The sequence below is a fragment of the Microplitis mediator genome, chromosome 1 (assembly GCF_029852145.1).
Source record: "Microplitis mediator isolate UGA2020A chromosome 1, iyMicMedi2.1, whole genome shotgun sequence".
NCBI classification, from domain to species: domain Eukaryota; kingdom Metazoa; phylum Arthropoda; class Insecta; order Hymenoptera; family Braconidae; genus Microplitis; species Microplitis mediator.
This window is the reverse complement of record NC_079969.1, coordinates 16,632,769-16,656,173: the sequence shown is the minus strand read 5'-3', so window position 1 is coordinate 16,656,173 and position 23,405 is coordinate 16,632,769. Positions and strand designations below refer to the sequence as shown.

The 23,405-nt window shown below is 28.1% G+C and overlaps 2 protein-coding genes across 5 annotated transcripts in view; both read left to right on the top strand.

Moving 5' to 3' along the window:
* Nucleotides 1-23,405, top strand: part of LOC130678162 (dystrobrevin beta) — a 160,151-nt gene that overhangs the window by 9,020 nt on the left and 127,726 nt on the right. The gene's annotated exons all lie outside the window — the stretch shown is intronic.
* Nucleotides 13,554-20,540, top strand: LOC130678161 (uncharacterized). Its single transcript, XM_057485193.1, has 6 exons — nt 13,554-13,772; nt 14,275-14,784; nt 15,593-15,638; nt 15,708-15,946; nt 16,121-18,373; nt 19,881-20,540. Exons 1-6 carry the CDS (start codon nt 13,637-13,639, stop codon nt 20,111-20,113), a joined length of 3,417 nt encoding a protein of 1,138 aa, XP_057341176.1. The 5' UTR covers nt 13,554-13,636; the 3' UTR covers nt 20,114-20,540.

Below are 23,405 nucleotides of genomic sequence, written 5' to 3'. Positions count from 1 at the left end.
AATCACGATAGTTTGAGAGAGAAACTAATAGTCTAATAACGAGGTCCAACTGTAATATTAAATTTATTTTGATTACAATTTATTTAATTGTGATTTGAAATTTTATTTAATTAATTAATTTGTGATTTTACCCAATAATAAATTTTTTTCATTAGTGAATTTATAAAATTTTCCCGTTGTATTAATTGGTTCATAAAAAGTTATTCCTTTAGGAAAATTATTTTTTGAGTTCTGATAATTGTACTTTGATATAGTACTCTGGGCTCAACTATCTATCTCTTTCTAATTCGTGTACAATTTTCCATAGCTCTTTTATGTCTTTCTATTTTGTGTACTCACACAACTCACTAAATTTTATCACTGGACACTTTATTTTCGACATAACTTTTACAATAATTTATCGCCCACTTATAACTAGTTAATTATAAATTATTTAACAATGAATTTCCGGCGTACTCGCCAGGAAATAAATTTCTCGTCTAATTAGATACAAGAGTTAATTTGTGCGGCCACTCCATGCCAAGGCAATACGAACGAGGATTTATGATTTTAACCAAAATTTTCTGGCTTCCAGAAATATTTTATAACTTAATCGAAAACTTGAAATGAATTGATCAAATTTGTTCCGGCTTCACTGCCAGGAATAAATTTCGAAGCTAATGAAGAAGCTAAATTGAACTAAATTAATTACTCCGTCCTCACTGCCAGGAATATTTTATACGAAATTCAAAACTTAATCGAGACTTTCCGATTTAATTGACTACTACTAGAAAATGGTGACTAATGCAAGATGTCTGAAGTGCTAGAACTTTCTACGCGACTGATTACGCGCTGTTCCAACAAGTAATCAAATAAATTATGTAGATTAATCCCGGCAACTGCCAGGACTTAATACTCATAATTTACCCAAAGATCTCCAGATGACAATCGACCAAACTCGTTCCACCAATTCTCCAATTATTCTCTAGCCGGAGTTTTATTTGTACGTTTTTTTAGCCAAATAAGTCTCAATCGTCTCAAGAATCTCCAATTTACTTTCTCCAATAATTGCCAATAAATTCTCGAAAAACCTGCGTATCAGTACGCATCAGTAATTGGATAGCTTACAAAATTAATACCAGCAACTAGTAGGTGTATTAATTTTAAATAAATGAAAGAGTCATTGCTTGGTTCCTCTAGGTAACCCATGCGAATAAATTAATTACCTAACAATTAGATGTCGTTCCACGACTGGATGTCTTGGCGGTCTGACCCGTTCAGCTCTTGTCGTTACCTTATAAAAATATCACTCGTGTTCCTTCGGTAGTTTTTGAAAATTGCCCCTTTTCCTAAACTTACAAACAAAAAGAGAGGCTGAAGGACCGAGTCCTCTCAATTTGTGTTACTCGGCGACCAGTCGTATTAGATAGTAACGATCTGCTAGTAAACATTATGGCTATTTACCGACTGTGAAATTGATTAATGTCAAATGAATGAAAATCCTGACTTATTTTTATTTTTTACAATCACGTGAGCGATCGAGATGTGTGATTTTGGATTTTCCAACAATTTCTTTTTCTCCAATGAATTTACGTAATAATATACTTGAATAAACTACGAAACAAATAAAAATACTTATGGATATATCGTTATTAACACAATCAATTCATATGGATAATTTAACTAGAAATAAAAATTTTATTTTAAATTGTTTATAATAGTGATTTTCTTCCAGATAATACGACCTTGCTAATCAATATTTGTTTTAAATACTTTATTATATTCGTTCAGTAATCAGTATATTTGCTTCAACTTTTCTTTCGGGTCTATTTGCTTCGACACCAATATTTCGATGACGAAACAAATTTAAGGTCAACTCAGGGTTTAGCTAGAAATAGGATGGTCCGGGCTAGCTCAGAGCCGAGTTTTCAATCTATAGAACTCCGCTACTTAGCTGGCCTATCAGATAATTTGGAGGTCTATGACACTGAATTGATGTCTTTTATAGCCAATAGAGAAATCCAACGAGGCAGCAATGCTGCATACCTTATACTTTACGCGGCTACCGAGATGGAAGACGCCGCTACTACAGAGGCTTGTTATCTAGTACTCAACCGCTTCATGATGTATTTTGACCGCTAAGTAAAATAAATTACGTAAAACGACATCAAAGTGATCTAACACCGCTGATTAGTTCTAAATTATTCACAATGAATACCTCGAACTTCTGATGCGAGTATTTAATTATTGAGAGTACGCTGTAACTTAGGAAATTTAAGCAATTGCCACGGCAGCGGTTAATAGCATACTCAACAGAATTAAATAATTAATGACAGACGCATTTGCTACTGAAATCACCGCAAATATAAATTATTAGCTGCAGGATTAAGTGAAACTTACTGTAAATAAGCGTGAATAAAATTTAATTTGTTTTTTTTTATAATTCTGTGTTTGCAATTTTTTGTTATCATTAAGCCACACCTTCACCAGATCCCATCCTGTCACCTTCTTATCTATTGCACGACTCATGATGCGAAGCATCAGAGTGCTTTACGATCGAAAAATTTTTTTCGCCTCACTTCGGCAACTATCTTGTTATGTCAGATTGACATAAATTAATGATTTAGTGGGTATTTGGTCCAAGCCGAAGCCTATAGACCGGGAACCCCAGAGATCTTTTATTAAGGAGGATAGGTTTATTTTTTTATTAATAAAACAATATTTAATTTGAATCTTTCACTATATTAACAACTCGATTACAAAAATGTCGAGGTTTAGAGATTATGCTTCTAATTACAATGTTGGAATTACCTCCTGATTCAAATAAATTTCAATTATAATCCAAAGACAGGTGGCTAGTCAGCCGACTCTGATTTACAAGATTCAAAATTATATTTACTATTTTAATTTTTAATTACATATGCTCGAATTTTAATTTTGTGATTCTGATATAACTAACTGAACATTTCAAACTTTCAAATAACATTTTAATTTCAAACTACACGTGTTCGAATTTTCATTTTGTAATTCTGATATAATTAATTGAACATTTTAAACTTCCATTTAATATTTTAATTTTAAACTACACGTGTTCGAATTTTTATTTTTTAATTCTGATATAATTAATTGAACATTTTAAACTTCCATATAACATTTCAATTTTAAAACTGAATATTTTCAATTTATTTAATATTTTAATTGTACCTGCTTTCTCTGTGGGAGTCCATGATGTAGTACTTATACACGTTTAACAAACTCTTTTCCTTTTCTTTTTCTTCATTGTATAAAAAAACTTGTGCACACTCCGATGATCGCAGCCAGAAGAGAGAGAGTCTCTTTTTTGTTTCTGGGCCCTAAATTTCTTATCTGCCCCTCCATATTTTCCATTTTGGTCGGCGCACGCATTATTCTCCCCACTAAGGTTTCCCTTAGCAGGTATTTTGCTGTTCGCGTGGCTCATTGTATGTTAAAAAATTATATGAATAAAAATAAATTATTTTGGAAATTATAAAAATCAATCGGACGTAACAATCTCAATAATTATACCCTTGTTAGTTCACGGAATCAAGATATTTTGCACACTATTTTGAACATAATTTAATGGAGATTAGTTACATACTTTTCAAAAATTTATTTAGTTCGATAAAAACGGAAAAAACATCAAAATAGTTTTAAAAAAATTTCCTGTCCGTCAAGTCTGAAAATCAAATTTTTTTTTTTAATTCTTTGATAGATTTGTAGGTCCCCTATTGCAAATGGCTAGGTAACTCAGTGTCGTTTAATTACAATTAATAAAATAAAAAAAAGGCTGTATAACTATATCTATATATATCTATGTAAAATTAACATGAATGGTGATATATCTATACATTATACGTACATTTATCCCACCAGGGGCGCTTGCGAATTACCGTCCTAGTACAGCTGTTTTTTTTGCTAATTTGGTAAGCTTGAATTTTTTCAATTCAATTTTTTTTTATTTACATATATTTTTTTTGTTTTTGTTATTAATCGAGATATTTTAAGTAGGTTCTTTTGTAATTATAAAAAAAATACGAATATAATTAAAAAAAAAAAAAAAAAACAACAAATTTTAATGAAAAAAAATTGTATATATTTTAAATTTATTCGTGCTTCCTGCTATTTTTTTATTATTATTTTATAATAAATGAGTATTATGAGTCGTGCACTTCTGGATTTTCCAAATTTTATTATTTTAGTTTCGTTTTATAAAATGAATTACTAAGCAGGGAAGATAATTAAGCTGATCAATGAGTAAGCAATTTTTTGTTAATTTGTATTTTCTTAGCAGTAAGTTCTAAGCAGAAAATTAACGGGACCACAAAATTGTGATTATTTCATTGTATCGAATAACATCTTATTCGAAACATTAGACGCTCATTCAAACTCACTGGTAATTGAGTTATTAAAATTACTCTTATTTTCTTTACTTAAATACATCATGAAATACAATTTTCTCACAACATATTATGCCATAACCTCCGGTATTGCTTTTCAGCTTAAAGGTGTACCTGTTTAAGCCCAGGTACTAGTTTCACTTTCTTAACTTTCATGTGTCGTTTTCTTAACTCTTAATTCATTTAAATTAATTTTCGTCTTAATTAACAGCTGAAATTGTGCACAAAATATTTACAGTCTTTTAAATTAAATTAAATTAAAGTTGCTCAAGCAACTTGCACAATATTATTGCTACTAGGGTATGGACTCGTAGTGGCTGTGATTAGATGCCACGCGAAATAAGGATTTTTTATCATACTTCCAGTTAATGTCCACTCTTAGTCGTCACTTGATTATATTTTTTGACTCAGAGTATCATCTGGGGTGGGGATAGCGATGCCCGCATCGTGTGGATGCCCAAAAGGGCGCTGAAACGGTCTCACGTAAAACGGAGGTGGATTTCGGTCCCGTTACAGGAATGAATTATACGTGTCTGCGTTAAGAGATTGATCTTTTGTGGATACGTTTGTGAGTGGATCGATTAAACATTGGTTTTCCAGATCAAGCAGCAGGTTGAAATTTGTGAGAAAATTGGCCCCTTATTTTTAGTCAGCTATTACGAAGAACTAGGAAAAATTTCTACGAAGATTCAAATCCAGGTTGAGCGTTTTCGTACCGTCTATATTTATATCGGCTAACGGGATATTTCAACGCAAATCAGAGCACTCACTCTTCACTAGATTAACGACCGCGCACTTGTCCAACGCAAAAGGCATGCTGACATCCCGTGTATACTCTGCTACGATGTTCAAGGATGTCTGAAGGTGTTCCTCATCAGATCCATACACCTTCAGATCATCCATGTATAGCAAGTGATTATTATTATTAGTATTATAACTATTTTTCAATAAAAATGTCTTTCTCTCCTTTATAATTTTATAGCTCATCTAGCTTGATAACTTAATTTAGATTCACGAATTTCATATTCTTTTATTTATCTTGAATTACAATTGACTCTACTTCAAAGTACACTACGTTAATCATGTTTCACTTCCTATCTGTTATTATAACCACAGCAAATTTGTTGAATAACTGTAAGGGTTTGAGACATGAAAGTGCACTTGTAATTTAAATTCCTACTTCTACTTTAGTAAAAACTGGAAGATTTTATAGACAAATAGTTGAAGATTAGATAAAATATATAATTATATGATAAAATTACGCACTTGATATCAATATAATAGTGATAGTTGCTAAAGATAATATAAAGTACATATATTTACAAGTAAAATGAATCATTTATTATAAAGATAAGAGAATACCATAACCCGGTGAAAAAAGATTTTGTCTAATCATATATGATCATGCATAATTGTCTATATATGATCAGATCCAAAAATTGGCCAGGTCTGATCATACATAACTTGATCTGTTTATACATGATAATATATGATTATATATTATCATGCATGAACGAATATAGTCATTTTTAGAATCTCATTTAGAATATCTGTAAATTATTAATTAAGTAGTTTAATTAGGATTTATTGTCTTCATCAATATCAATGTCGATTAAAATTAAATAAAAAAAAAAAAAAGAAAAAAAATTATTAACCATCGACAATTATTTTACTACGAGGTCACCCATCCAATTAATGTCCAACGCCGATGCTGCTTAACTTTGGTTATCGATGGTTTGTAGTCTGATCCTCTAGTCTGTTATACACTTACAATTAAGAAACGTTTATGGCATTACTTAACTCAAATAATCAAATTGATACTTTATACTTTTAAATTACTGCCGAAACCTCTGAACATTTTTTAAGTATTGGGGATTTAAGTTTGATTGATAGTTGACAGAATAAAAATTTAATAACATTGATATTAAAAAATTGTCATATTATTTAATATATATATATATATATATATATATATATATATATATATACCCTTTTTAAAAGAAACGATTGAAACGATTAGAAAAAAAAAATTTTAAATACTTTTTAATGCTTTTGAATACTTTGAATACTTTTGAATCGCCCTTCTTATAAGCATTTAACATTGCAAATCGTTTCTTTTAATCAGGTTATATATATATATGTATGTATAACACTGTCTTTGATGACATTTTGTCATGAATAATACGGAGTTCGATGACATTTCCCGTCTTTGACGACAGTCGTCGAAATTTTTTCGAATTAACTCGGACTTTGGTGACAGTCACCGAAATTGAAAAAAATGAAGGATATTTTTTATCTCGGACTTCGGTGACTTGAGCATGTACGGATTATTTATGTGACTTTTTGTTCATAAGCACTTGGATTAATAGCTTATGTTAATGTTGATGAGTATGAAATCGTTTAATAACAATATTTATTGAAACTTAACAATCCATTAAATCTTATCTAACTAATTATAGCAATAAACCGTTTTTATCGTCTGCTAAAAAATTTTCTAAATGCGCGATACGATGTATGAGAGCATAGGTATTGATACGTATTTTCCAACTACTACAATATATTGTTATGATGTAATTGTTTGTGTACCTTTCATCGAACTTATAATTTTACAAAAAAAAAATCAACAGGCTGAAACATTGTAAAAACATGTTGTAGTTTTTTTTCTATTAAAAACTTTAATAAATTACAGTAATTCTAATATCCCTCTGTATTTTTTTGAGCCATATTTTCATAATAATATACGAAATACTAGGGCTTTTTCAAGCACGATGGTTTAAGATATGCAACATTCTACAAGAATATTATTCATGGATAAATCTCTTTTGATTGAATAGTTCAGTACATAACTAGAAGTACCACAAATAACCTAGTTGCATGAAATAAACTTCGAATATGGTTTTTGAAACCCAATCCAGACTATAAAGATGAAAATTTTTTGTGACAAATGCTGCATGTTTATGAACACATTCATAAAAATATAACCATCTTTAACATTTTTTAGTATTATACCGTGACTTGGGCGACTTTGTATCTGAAAATTACTTGCAATATATATCTGACTTCAGAGACATATTTGTATATCATACACTAACTTTGTATATCATACACTAACTTTGGTGAATTTGTACCTCAGTATTACTAGCGATATATATCTGACTTTGGAGACATATTTTTATATCATACTCTGACTTTGGTGACTTTGTATCTCAATATTACGTGTGGGGTATATCGGAATTTGGGAACATATTTTTATATCACACTCTGATTTTGGCGACATTTTTTAGTATTGCAATCCAATTTTGGTGACTTTTTATTGGAGTATTACTTGTAATATATATCTGAGTTCGGGGACATATTTTCATATCATACTCTGACTTTGGCGACTTCAAATTGTCGTGATAAGTACAATACATATGTATTTTAGTTTGATATTTTTTAGTATTATACTCTGACTTTGGTGATCTTGTATCCCAGTATTACTTGTGATATAGATCTGAGTTTGGAGACATATTTTCACATCACACTCTGACTTTGGCGACTACAAATGGTCGCGATCAGTACAATACGTATATATTCGAGTTTGAAGACATTTTTTAGTATTATAGTCTGACTGTGGTGACTTAGTAGATCAAAAATCGGGTATTTTGTCGCGGATATTATATCGTCGGGTCAAGTGTTACGCAGCCCTGTAGTTATATAGCATGAAGACAATATTGGATTATAGTAAAATTTACCGATAACATAGAAAATACTCATATTCAACGAGCAAAATTTACAATGCACATTGTAAACTTGAAAAAGCAGAAGACTTTATATTTTATCGAATATTTTTAGTAACTGCATCGTAATTGATACTGTTGTATTATGATAGTTACTAAAATACTCGTAAAATATACACTAGTAGGGTGTTTCAAAAAAAAAAATAATTTTTTTTTTATGGTACCCAAAAATTGATGGTATAACAAAAAATAAAAACTTTGGTACAAATCCGAGCTCTTAATAATAATATTAACGTTTGCCTCAATCCATTTTTCTATTTTCCATTTAAATAACATGGGAAAAAAAATTTTTTTTTTTTTAGAATTTTCTAGCTTACGTACCACTCAACGGATTTTTATGCACCATAAATAGTTTTGTAGAAAATTAAACGCTCTACAAAAAAAGGCTCTTATCATATTTCGATAAATCCCACCGTTCAAAAGTTATTTAAGTTTCAATTCAAATTTAAAGTAAATTTCGAGATCTTGTCACTTTTCCGGCGACACTATCAGTCTCATCACAAAATGACATAGATTTTTTTTTGTAGTTAATTCTATTCCTTACAAATTACAACGAATAAAGTTTTTCGGAATTCCGGATTGTTTTCAAGTTATTTTCATTATAATATCAAAAGCTCTTAAAATAATAGATTTCTGATTGATTTTAAGAGCTTGACATTGGAATGAAAACAACTTGAAAACAATGCAGAATTTCGAAAACCTACATTGTAATAATTTGTAAGAAATAAAATTATCTACAAAATAGTTTCCACGACATTTTTTGATAAGACTGATAATTTCGCCAGAAAAGTAAAAAAATTTCAAAATTTACAATAAATTTGACTTAAAGCTCAAATAACTTTTGACCAATGGGATTTATCAAAAATTGATATGAGACTTTTTTGTAAAGCGTTTAATTTTCTACGAAAACATTTATTGTGCATAAAAATCTGTTGATTGGTTTTTGAGCTAGAAAATTAAAAAAAAAAAAATTTTTTTTCCCGTGTTATGTAAATGGAAAACAGAAAAATGGATTGAGATAAACCTTCATATTATTATTAAGAGCTCGAATTTGTACCAAAATTTTAATTTTTAGTTATACTTTTAATTTTTGGATACCTTAAAAAAAATTGTTTTCTTTTTTTTTAAAAAAACACCCGAATACACTAGTCACAAAAATTAAGATACTAGTCACAAAAAAAAAAGCAAATTACAGATCTAAGTTTCTAGTTTTCAGATCTGAACTTCAATCAATAACTCAAGACTTATGAGCCTCAGACTCAGGAACCTGAAAAAGTTCCGGGCCTCGTTTCTAAAGGCGCTATCGTAATGTTTGTAAGCGTCGTTCACTGATAACTTAATCGTTATAGTATTTTCATGCACCCGGCAAACTTTCTGACTCTGTCAACAGATTTTTCGTTTAAGGAAGACCACTAGTGTAAAATTAAAAAAAAATCAATTATTTATTGGCATAATTTGAAGACAAAACATTCGATAAATTTCATTAGAGTTACAGTTTCTTTTATTAATGTTTCTACGCACCATGAACCTCCAGCTTTCCGAACGAATCAAAAATTTTTTTCAGATGATCACACTAGTGGTCGCTCTCTAGTTATTTAAATCGAAATTTAGATGAAACTATAAAGCTTACGTAAAGATTCATCATAATCTTTAATCATAATCTCTAATTAATCAAAATTTGGATGGACTACAAAAAGTTTATCATTTTTTGATAATTAGTAATACTTTGTAGGAAATGAAATTGTCTACAAAAAAGGTCCCATGATATTTTGAAATAGGTCTGATAGTTTCGCCGGAAAAGTAAAAAGATCCCAAAATTCAATATGAATTCGACTTCAACCTCAAACAACTTTTGAACAAATAGATTTATCAACAAATGATAAGGAACTTTTTTTCTAGAGCATTCAATTACCTACAAAAATATGCCTGCCAATCATTCCTATGACGCATTGTAAGCAACTCATAAAAATCAGAAGACGTAAAAAAATTTTTTTCCATGTTATTCTTATGGAAAATAGAAAAGTGCGATGAGGAACCTCTTAATATTAATATTAAGAGCTCTAATTTTCACAGTCGTCTTTTTTTATCTAAATGAAACTTTTGAACCGGTTTCCGAGAAAAAAAAAATTTGTAATTCTTTGGATCACCCTAGTATAAACACTAGGATATACTGGCATATAAACTAGGCCGAAGAAAGAAAAATCAACTATTTTTTTTTTTTTTTTTTAGGGACACATTTCAAAAATCTAATAGGATAAAAAAGTTGCATGTTTATTATAATAATAAGTACTACCTTATTGTAATTTACTATTTTCCACTTAAATAACACAGGGAAATATTTTTTTAAATTCGAATTTTGTAATTCATTAGCTAATTACTGTACTCGACAGACCAATACATATTCGTGTTGAAAATTGAAAGCTCTACAAAAAGGTCTCTTATAATTTTTCGATAATTTTTCAAATGTCATTCAACGCCAAATTTTAATTCATGGCAAATTCCAGTATTATTTGACATTCCCGATAAAAATTTCTGTTTTATTACGAAATGTCGTAGGATTTGTTTCCCGATAAAATTTTCAAAATGCAAGTAACGTAATTTTCAAGTGATCAATTTTTACAAAAGTATAGTGTAAAAACCTTGTAATAAAAAATGCATATAGTATTATAAATACGTAAATAAATGAAAAATCTGTTATTTTCGGTTTTAAAACTGGTCAGCAATGGTCAGAATATGATTTTCATCAAGAAATTGATGTGAAATTGAAATGCAAAGAACTAAAAAGTATTTCCGGATTTTAAAAACTTGGTGAAAGATAATTTATTGGAAATAAAATGGTCCCCAAAAAAACTCCTAAAATATTTTGAAATAAAACTGGTATTTTCGTCGGATCTGTTGAATAATACTGAAATTTACCATGAATTAAAATTTGGTGTTGAATGACTTTTGATTGAATTTATTAAAAAATTATAAAGGAACTCTTTTGTAGAGTTTTTAATGTTCAATAAGAATATGTATCGACGTTTCTGGTACAATAATTTACTGACGAGTTATAAAATTTTAAATTAAAAAAAAATTTTTTTATTGTTTAAATGGGGACTAGAATATGGCAATAAGGAAGTACTTAATATTTATAATAAGAGCTTTAGTTTCAACGGGAGTCCTTAATTATCCTATTGAAACTTTTGAGTGCGTATCCTTGAATAAAAAAATAACAGTATAATATATGTGGCGAATTTAACTATATTTTCTGATGCATTTTTTTTTTTTTATATTAAAAAATATAATATTCATCATATACGAGTTCGTATATGTTAAGCATATATAAAATATATATGTCAATCATATACAAAAAATATATTTTTATCATATATTCTTGTCCTATACGAAAAATTTAGTCTGCCCTGGTGGAATTTTTTCGGACGTTTCTCTGAAAAGCTCTGAAAAAGTCTTTAGAACTTTGAGAAAAACTTTAGAACTTTAGAACTGAATTTTTCAGAGAAAATTCCAAAAAATTTCCACGAGGGTGATCATATATAAAAACATATATTTTTATTGCGTATGGAAAAAAAACTTTCTTATTCGTATGACCAACTCAAATTAAATTAGATCTAAATTTTAATATACTCTTTAAATTGCAGCCAAAATTTTCAACATTAGTTAATTTGATGCGAATATGCATACCTATATACATATACATACACCGAATAAAATATCTGCTTAAATATAACAAAGAAAATATTTAGTGCCATATACAATATAAATTATATGCTACCATATATTTCATTTCATATAAAAATTTTATATTTTTTGAATATAAAACGAAATATATCAATACAATATATTATAAGGTAAATGTAAATGTAAATATAGCTTAATATAAAAAGCATGTAAGTTACATATATGGAATACATGTATTTACTACTGTATATAATTTTATTTTAAATCGGCGACAATCTCTATATGATTTTTTATAGTCTGACTTCGAAGATTATGAAATCGTAGTCGTGATTTTCATATATTTTTGTATTTGAGTACATTCCTTTAAGCTCCCATTCTAGAAAATTGAATGTATGATTCAATTTTTATTTAACCGAAAACTCAATATTTTTTAACTCAGATACTTTAATTTTGAGTTCAAGATAAGAAGAGGTTGGTGATTGTTTCCTGACTTATTCAAAAAATATTATTTTTGAAATAAAATCAAGTAAGTATATTTAAAACTTTCATTATTTTTGAGAAAACTTTTTCTTATTTTTGAGAAAAAAGTTTTGAACAAGTTTAAGAATAAAAAGAATCAACTGTAATAGTTAATTACTCTGTGAATAAACTTAGGATTTAACTGCTATTGATTTCCTAAAAAATCATGATTTACAAAATGATCGTTTTTATTGCGTAACTCAAATTATATCACCAAAAATGTTCTTTTCCTGTTATTTCAACAACTCGTTCCTTTAGAAGAACTAAGAAAGGTTACAGGGATTGTTTGGATATTCTTTGAAGTTCTGAAAACAAATTTTAAAAACTATTTTAATTTCATTGAAATTTATTTATCTTTACTTAATAAAAATAACCTTTAGTCTATAAGAAATCCTTGTGAATGAGAATATCAATTTTTATTTTCAATAAATTTTTAGCTGAAAAATTATTTTTCTTGGTCAAATTTTTAGTAAGATACCAAATTTTGTTTGAATATTTCCTTATTTCATTTTATTATATAGAGTACTCCAAGAAAACTATTAATTTTGTTTGATAAGATTTAATGGTATCTGAAAAATTTGAGCTGTTTTCCTCGATTAAGTTATGGAAAATTTAAAAATCTCTTGTTGCTATTATGTTATTTTCATTGTGAACGTCAACATAATATTTATTTTTTATTTGCGTAGAAAGTAAAAAACATTGCAGTGTTAAGCAAATCCAGTTAAATAAGTTAAAATTTTTTGTTGTATCATTAAATTCAGTTTAATTTATTAACACTCGTGATATATGTATCACCCATAAATTTATTCAGAATTATGACGAATTAATTGCTTGTTTTGGCATGCACAAAAACTTTTTAAAAATTTCAATAAATTTATAAATTTAAAAAGCATATCATTATTTATTGTCGAATTAACCAACAATTGAGTAACATATTTTTTTTAGAACAGGCTTCAATGAAAACTTTCATGTAAATCAGATTGGTGCTTCAGTAGAAAGTCGGTTAAATAGATATCTCAGTTCATATTTGTAATAATATCCACTAGATGTCGCACTATTCTCTGTCCATTTTTAATTTCACTTTATCGACATTTCACCTTCTATCTGCATATTGATTGCTGTTAATGGAATAGTCACAGCCATTTTCATACTAGAAGCTTTTTTGTAAAGTATGTCGAGTACGACAACTGCGTTGTTGATAAATAAAAATTAATTATTACTTCTGGCAAGGTTTAATTATACTTATATTGATTATTAATAATGTATTCCTTAATACGTGATGAAAATAATATATTTCATGTTACTTTAAAAAAGAAATGTAAAAAAAGAAAGCATTCATACAGTTTCGAAGATTCAGATGGAAATTTTATATCAGGACGCTTAGAATGTTCTAACGGTAATCGTAGACGTACTTTATTATAAGTAATAGATTTTTTAACATTAAATATTTTATCATTATTTTTTTAAAATTATTAAATAATAAAATGTAGAAAATTTGCTGATTTATCTATAAAATAATTAAAATATATGTGAAAAAGAACAAAAATAAAAATAAGTATAAAATTCTTAAGGGTTATATTTCTGTTGAGGATAGTTCATGTGAACGGGATGTATGGCGGACTTAAAACTAGAGATGCCATCAATAATACTGTTCACTGATGAAATACACAAAATTTTGTTTTTGAATTTTTTAATTTTAGCTTTCTTTATACACTTTTAATTATTTAGCAATTTCAATCAATTCATTTATTTTGACAAGAGCTCTGATTATTTACTTAAGACATAAATTTATAACCAATTAGCATCAAGAGATGCATTATGTATCATCAGTATATTAGAAAATTACAATGTCACCTTGTATTTCGATGCAATAACTCATTTATTTTATATTATTACAGATGATATAGAATCTTTACGTTCGATACAAAAAAATCTTACATCAAAAGTTCCTAAAGTTGAAGTCACTCAAACATTACCTAGCCCATCACACAAAAAAAAACTTAAAAATATAATTATATTAGAAAACACAAAATTACAAAATACGAAAAAAATTCATATAATTGAAAACAGTCTCAAACATTCCATTAAAAACAGCGATGGGAAAAATTTATTTCACGATTCGCCAAGATTAATAACAAGTACACCAAATACTTCAGGCACATTGACATCTAGCTTGAAATTAAACACAACCCATACATCAAGCACAGCAATAAATTTATCTCTTATGGAATCTGAATCAATATCTCAAATTAATGGAATTGATAGTGTATTGGCAAAAAATGATTCTCAGATCATATTAGTTAATGAATCAGAACAGTTATCAACTTCTCTCGATCCTTATTTAAATGATGGCGGAAATTTATCATTTGAACAATCTCTTACAAATTTAAATAACGATAACTTTATTGGTAATTACTTATGGCTGATTTACTTATTTTCCACTGAAATATATAACAATTCTTCTTTTTATCATATTTGAATGAACTGTTAAATTCTACAATTACATAAAATGTTTTTTATCATAAAGACATTTATTACTGATAAGTTTATGACTACTTATTCTAAACCATAAAAATTGTTATTGAAATTTCCTAGTACTGATTTTGCAAGCTGCTCACTAATTAGCAGGCTGATAAAATTTCTAGAATTTACTGAAAATTATATTCTATTAACTCAAATAAGTACGTATACTGTAAAAATACTTACGTTAAATTTTTTTCCACTCAAATCTTACACCAAAATAAATATGTATTTGTTGTTACTGAATTGTTCTCCATTGTCTATACATTCGAAATTATTCAATAATTACAATCGGTTAGAGTATTTACTAATAATGAAAACATTTTAATACTTCTGGTTGCAAATATTAAATAAACTATAAATTACAGTAATATTGCCTGTAATTTTTTTTGTTTAGTTTTACCCTTCTAAACATCAGTATCAGTAACTTTTTTTTTGTAAATATTTTGAAATAATTATTAGGACCGTAATTATTTCCATAATTATTGTTTTTTTTGCAATGTGGAGTGATTTAACTTCGAAAAGACGACATTTACCATGAATTTATTTATCTGTCTACCAATAAGTAAATTAAATATCTTGAAAACAAAATATAATGGAAATTTAATGCAAAATTTTTATGATAATAGAATAAGTAGAGTTGTAGAATTCTGTCATTGCCTTTTAAATGTAAATTCAGAAAGATTTTTTTTCTAGGTATAGTTGAGAAGTACAATCTAACAGATCAAAATAATTTTGATAGGTATGATACATTAGTTATCTTTATTTTTTTGTTATATTCAACACTTAGTTAATTTATTTTAAATACTAGGATATTTCTAAATTCTCAAGTTCTTGATTTATCCGAAACCGAGTTAGAACTATTAAAAACTATTGATAGTGAAATTTCAATAGATGTTTGTTTAGAAAATGTGGAAAAAATTGAGGAAGTATCAACTGAAATGGATTTTAGTAAAAAACAGGTTATGAAGACAAATGATGAACAGTTGATTTTAAATAAAGAAGCTTCAGAAAATCTAATGCCTACTGAAGTTGATAAGGAAGTGAACGGTAATATGATAAGTCTTATAAGTTATAGTTTAAATTTATTATTTCTAGTATATTTTTAACCAATGTAAGACGTGTTCTTTTATCAAGAGTTAAAAAAAAATTGAATCTCGTTCTTTAAATAAATAAAATTATCTCTATCTTGTATATCCTTATCATAAATATTACTTTCAATAGATTCGGATCCTAGTTATGCACCTGATAATGATTCCAATGTTTCTATTGATGAGAATCTCTACGAAAATAATGAACCCGGAGAAACTACTAGCAAAAAAAATGATGTTACAATAGTAATTCGAGAAAATATCATATCTCAAGGATTTGATGTATCTTTGCCTATTCGACACGTTCCCTCATCATCGAAAGTATCTGAATTAGAACATAATCCAAGTGACGGTGGTCTTAATGAAGAGAGATCTGTCGGTCAGATATTTAATGACAAAAATGGCACTAATGACACAGAAAAAAATGCAGGACGTAATTCTGAAGACGTCGATAAATCCTCTAAAATCTCTGAAATACCAGAGCAATTGGAAAATACTGATAAGAAAATTTTAGTTAAGCCGTCCAACTCAGGGAGTAAAGTTCATGCGTGTTTATACTGCATGAAACTACAAACACGATTACCCAGGCACTTAGAATTGATTCACCCACTGGAAAAAGATGTTAGAGCTTTCCTTGCGTACCCTCGAAAAAGTTCAATTAGACATGAATTAATTGCGACGATTCGGAACAATGGTGATTATATATATAATAGTAATTTAGAAGGTGAATCACTTCGTAATCGGATTGTGTCTAGGCGGCCTAATGTGTCAAATCCCAAAGATCCAAGTGAGTTTATGTTTTGCCCTAGCTGTCAGGTGTCAGTTCGTGAAAAAACTCTTTCAGCTCACTTCAAATACTGTACCGGACAAAATGGAAAAAAACGCAGAGTCATTAAAAAACTGGCAAAAATATATGATAATGATTTACATCCTGAAGCATGTAAAAAGTTACGCAATCTTATTGTTTGCATGCATGTCGACGATGTTTCAAAAACTTTAAAATTCGACACTCTATTGATACGATTTGGAAATACGCTTTGTGAAAAGTACAAACAAGATCAGCAAAATGAACTGATTCGGAATCGACTTAGACTCCTTTCAAAGCTACTTGTAACGACACAAAAAATTGAAAAACATACATTCGAAAAAAATAATCTTGGTAAATCTTTTATTTTCACTCCAAAAATAAAAAACATGACTTGTTTATTTCACCCACAACATATAAATACTTGCATAAAAGCAGTTCATCTCATGGCTGGAGGAAATGATAAAAATTACGATATGAAATCTCCGTCGGTTGCATCTTTAATCGGGACTTTGTTAAAACAGCTTGGAAATTTTTTGAAATGTGAAAATATCATGAGTAATTTGAAGAACAAAAATGAAGAGATTGATGACTTTCTGTTGGTTGTGGAAAGAAAGTGGGCAGACGTTATAAATAAAAACGTTCAAGAAGCGCAAATTAAAAAGAAGAGACAAAAAAAAATAATTCTACCCACGACAGACGATATTAACAAACTAATGGATCATTTACTAAATCAACAAATGTTAGCTTATAATTCTCTTAAAGAACAGTTTTCAACTGAAAATTATCTTTTGTTGGCTGAAACAACACTCATGATTGTTCAAATGTTTAACCGGAGAAGGGCAGGTGAGATGGAACGGGTTCTATGGGAAGATTTTAAACTGTATAATAGTCTCAAGCAAGATCGATTCAAAGAAATTATGGAAAGTATCTCTGCCCAGGCCAGAGAGTTCTGTAATAAATACGTAAGATTTTCAATCCGAGGCAAGCGTGGAAGAGATGTTACAGTTCTATTAGATGAGACTATGTTTAGTGCAATTGAAATGTTAGAAAAAAACAGATTGAAAGCTGGAATCCGTCAAAATAACCCGTATATCTTTGGGATACCTGGAAATTCCGACGATAAATATTGTTATTTACGAGCTTGTGTACTGATGCGTAAGTATTCAAAGCAATGTGGAGCTCAAAATCCTGGGTCTTTACGTGGAACAACATTACGAAAACACATTGCTACCTATTTAGTAAACCATAATGCAGCTAATATTGATCGTACTAAATTGGCTAACCATCTAGGCCATAACATGGGCATACATGAAAATTACTACCACCTTGTCAATGTTGCTGAAGAAATTTGTCAACTACCGAGAGTGTTAGAAAGTGCTTGTGGCGCAAAACATTCTAAAGACAAAAATCACGATTCATCTGATGATTCTGATTCGAACTCTGAAGATGAACAATCAGAAGCTGATAATTATGAGCTGTTTCAAAAAAATAGTCTCATGGCAAATTCATCTATTAATGCCGGCGAAGTATCATGTTCTAATTCTCCAAAAACTTTAAGTGGAGTTTCATTAGACAAAGGTATAAAATCCATTCATTAGACATGTCAAATTTTTTATGTATTTTTCTCTAGTATTTCGAAGTTAAAAAGTTCATTTTTTATTATCTTAAATAAAAGTATACTAGGGTGTTTCAGAAAAAACAAATTTGTTTTGGTATTCGAAAATAGTAAGTATATTTGAAAATACAAATTTTAGTGCCAATCCGAGTGCCAATCCTTAATAATGATACTAAGGTTTGCCTCCATATATTTTTCTATTTTCCATTTGAATAACACGGAAAAAAAATTTTTTTTTTTTAATTTTCTAGCTTAAAGACCACTCAACGGATTTTTATGGGCAATCAATATTTTTGTAGGAAATTGAACGCTCTACAAAAAATGACATTATTTTTGGATAAATCCAACTGTTCGGAAATTATTTAAGCTTAAAGTCAAATTTATAGTAAATTTTGAAATCTTTTCACTTTTCCGACGAAACTATCTGTCTCATCACAAAATCTCATAGAAATTTTTTTGTAGATAATTTTATTTCTTACAAATTACAACTAATAAAGTTTTTCGAAATTTCGCATAGTTTTCAAGTTATTTTCATTTCAATATCAAGCTCTTAAAATCAATCAGAAATCGATTTTTTTAAAAGCTTGATATGGAAATAAAAATAACTTGAAAACAATGCAGAATTTCGGAAAATTTTATTTGCAATAATTTGTAAAGAATAAAATTATCTACAAAAAACATTCTATGATATATTGTGATAGGACTGATAGTTTCGCCGGAAAAGTCAAAGGATCTCAAAATTTACTATAAATTCGACTTTAAGCTCAAATAATTTTTGAACAGTTGGAATTATAAAAAAATGATAAAAAACATTTCTTGTAGAGCGTTCAATATCCTACAAATTGTTTATTGTGCATAAAACTTCGTTGATCGGTTTTTGAGCTAGGAAATCCAAAAAAATAAAAAAAAAAATTTTCCCGTGATATTTAAATGGAAAATAGAAAAATGGAGGGAGGTAAACCTTGATATTATTATTAAAAAGAGCTCGAAGTGGTACAAAATTTTAATTTTTTGTTATACTTTCAATTTTTGGAAACCATAAAAAAAATTTGTTTTTTTCGTATTTTTTTTTTTAAACACCCCAATGTATACTTATGTAGTTGAGTTGATTAGTCTTTTTTTAGTTGTGAACTGTACCATCTGAATTATTCAAAATACTTTTATAATGATCTTGCATAGTCAACACTTGTGTAAAAACTGAAAATAAGTTATTTTGTTATTGTGAAAATTATATAAATAACAAAAAGATAGTTTTAAATAATTCTTGTTTTTTAATATCGCTTTTCATGTTCATATTCAGTTGATTTTTCACATGATATTCTTTGTACTACTAATTACGATAAATGTAGATACTCATAAACAATGAAACACAATTTCATTCTAAAAACAATTATGATTAGAAAAAGTGTTAGTTATTAATAATCGATAATAGGCTAAAACAAAAATTTGATTGAAATTCTTTTTATTTAGATTTGGATGAATCAATAAAAACTTCGTGCAGAAGGCAAAAATGGAATGAGCGCCACATCGATGCGATGCTGAATCATTTTAAAGACGAAATAAAAGATGGACGCTATCCAAACAATAAAAAAATGATGAAAGTATGCTCTATTGAGCCACTATTAAAAAACCGCTCAATTCCAGCCATGAGAACATGGTTTTCAAATTACTATAAGAAAATAAAGCCAAAAAAAGCAGAGTGATTTTGATATTTGATATTATTCGCAAGTTATTTTGAAAATTATTTAGTGAATAGAAATAGAGGAGTGTTGTGATAATGAGTCAATCGCTCTTAGGTTAGTTATATTGTAGAAGCAAATGTTTCTTAACTTTTGATAATGCTAGTTCGTTTGTTTACGATAGGATGAGTAGTCAAATCCGAACAGTGCAATGATACTTAAATATTTAAAAACGAAAAAAAAAACTTTGTAGTCTTAAAATAAGTGATTATTTTAAGTACCAGCTCCGAAATATTTGATAGTCAATTATATTTAAGTTCAGCGCTGAATTATTGATAAGTCATTATGATTATCTTCTTCTCTTTATATTATGTTTTTTAAAAACAAAATTTCTATTTAATTGTTACTAGCATTAAGGTGTTTACTGATTATGATTCGCTTAAATTATAGACATTTTTATATCATTCAATGCGTACGTAGCATGAAGCTTATTGATGAAAAAAAAAATTGTTATCAATAATTAACATAGATATACTTGCAAAAAATGTTCAATTTTATTTGCTAGGATTTTTGACAAATCCAATTTTTTTTTGTTTTTTTTTTTTTTTGTTTATTGAAATGTGAATTGCAGAACTATTTTTACAATTCAAAAACTATAAATGATTAATATGTCAGAATTATTTTGCTCACCATATTTTTTTTTTTTTTCGTTAATTTATGAAATAACTACATGATTATGATATATAGTATTTCATATTCTGCTTGGGTAGAAAAACGATCGTAATATTTAGAATACTATCATTTATCAGAGAACATATTTACATGATTATACTTCAGTTTGCCTCGAAAAGTTGATAATAAATCGTTTTTGTATTTTAAACGATGCATCCACAAATTGCAGATTAATAAAAAAAAGAGTATTTGACCACAGAGAATAGAATAATCTTATTAAATTGAAAAGAATGATACTACTAAAATCTTCACAGTTTTTAAGGTGCAAAAGTTGAAAATAAACAGTTTTCGAGACGTATAAGTAAAAAGTTACGTCATAACAATTTCCGTTTTAAATTGTCAATATTTTTTGTTTTGGGTGAACGGAAAAGTTATATTTCTACTAATTTTCTATTTATAATGTTGATTGTATGTAATCAATTACTTTAATTTAACTTTTTTCTTATTTTAATAATGATATAACGATTAATTTTCAATAAATAAAATTTCTCTGGTAATTAAGCATTATTAGTTAATTTCTGGTTCTAGAATATATAAGATTTTATACTTTTATGTTTATGCAATTACACAATGATACTTATATTCAGATGCATCTGTATTTTGTTGAAATAAACACTTTTCTTTAAGTACGAACGTTATACTGCCATACATCAATGTGATAAACAATTCGTTTCTATCTTATCTTAATAAATACGATTAGATGTTAATATTAAGACATTACTCTACCATCAAGAAAATAATTTTTGTTGCGAAATTTATTTGTCTTAACTTTGAAAATGATTATTTTTGCTACAAACCGATAAAAAATAATTGATAATAATAATTAACACAGAACTGTATTTTATTAAATTTGTGATTAATTTTTCCGAACTCAAACTCATATCAGTTCATGGAATCGCGGATTCAGTGATGTTGGGAAGTCAGCAAAATTACAAACTTTTATGTACTTTTCATAATATTGTTTTATTATAACGAACGTTAATTTGGAGACTACGCTGTGATTAATACAGTGAAATTTTCTACGATAATTACGGCATATGGTCGCTACAATTTACGTTTCAATTAGAAGTCTTAGAAGTTAAGTCAATATTACATGCCAACTTCTTAATAAGGATCATTTGCTCATCAGAAGTTAAGAATAACTAGGAAATAATAATTTTGAGGAATTTAATAAAATTTGAAGCCACTTATTTAAGGGAATTTTATCATATTTCACTGCTAAAAAAAATGACTTTTTGAAATAGTATAATAATTTTGTAAAGCTCTGTACGATGTCTAAAATTAAAAAATTACGTAAGATCATATAAAACATAAAAATATTTTAAATACATGAAAATGAAAATATATTGCATCGCAATATATTATTATTTTGCTATCATATTTCGGATGGCAAAAACAGGATTACCTGAAATTTGTGAAAGCATACAGATAATTAAAACGATTATAATATAAACGATCGGAAAAATTGTCATATAGATGTCATTTAAGTCCTTAAGTTGATTGGCATCCAATATAAGTATATCGTCAGCACTGATTCATTGAAGTGGTTTAATGACCGGTAAGTAGTTTAGACTTAGCGCCTGGATGTCAGGGTTGAATACAGTTGACATCAAGATTTTCCATTAAATAAAGAGACAAATTATCGGTTTTAACAACTAATTTCAGTCTAAGAACTTTAAAGATATTAATTCGTGAAGACCTATGAGTTTTTCACAAATAGATTTAAAAAAAAATATTTGCAATAAGTGTACAGTATGTATAATTTGATAAATTTTGTTAAAATTTAATCAGCAGTTCAACATTTTACATTGAGGCTTTATTCAATAATTTTTAGCGGGTGCTGCAAATTGAATATAGATCTCCAGTAATCCTTTAATGAAAATATCTCTTGCAATAAAAAATATTGAGAAAGAATGCAAATTTATATACAAGAGTTGTCCGTTTGGAACGATTATTTTTTCTTTCACTCTCACTTAAAAATTGCTGTAGACATTGAAAAAAAAATTCCCTGAAAGTTTTAGCTCTCAATTTTAATTTCAAGTATTTTCCATTTCATTTTGAAGTTTTACCCTTTATAATACACTCTCTAAAAATGAATTAGTGAAATTCTCGCGAATCAGTGGATAGTCACTATTTCTACAGCTATAAGTATACCACTAATTCAACCAGTGGTATACTCATAGCTGATTCCCAGTGAATATTCACTAATTTGAAGTAAATTTCACTGATTCATTTTTAGAGAGCATGGGAAAGTCAGGATTTTTCGATTCTGTATAGCACAGGCACATTTCAAGTGATTAAGTCGCCATTTGCGGCATTTGATAAATAATTCAGAACTCTTTAAAATTCTCCTTAGTAATTTTACTCAGATTATAACTGTTTTTTCTGTATTGGTTCTGAAAAGCTTTTTTTAATAGTCATTTGGTTTTTTAATTGATACTGACTGAATAACGAAATTTTAGGAAATTTTATTCTCTACAAAAAGGCTCTCTTAATTAAGTAGTGCAAGTTCGTCGTTCACGTAATATCAGGATTATGATAATTTTGTAAATATGTTTTTTTATATTCGACCGAATGCCTTTTA

Coding starts and splice junctions, on each gene's coding strand:
- LOC130678161 (XM_057485193.1), top strand. CDS start 13,637: ATGTATTCCTTAATACGTGATGAAAATAATATATTTCATGTTACTTTA. Junction 13,773..14,274: donor ACGCTTAGAATGTTCTAACG/GTAATCGTAGAC, acceptor ATATTATTACAG/ATGATATAGAATCTTTACGT. Junction 15,947..16,120: donor AGTTGATAAGGAAGTGAACG/GTAATATGATAA, acceptor TACTTTCAATAG/ATTCGGATCCTAGTTATGCA.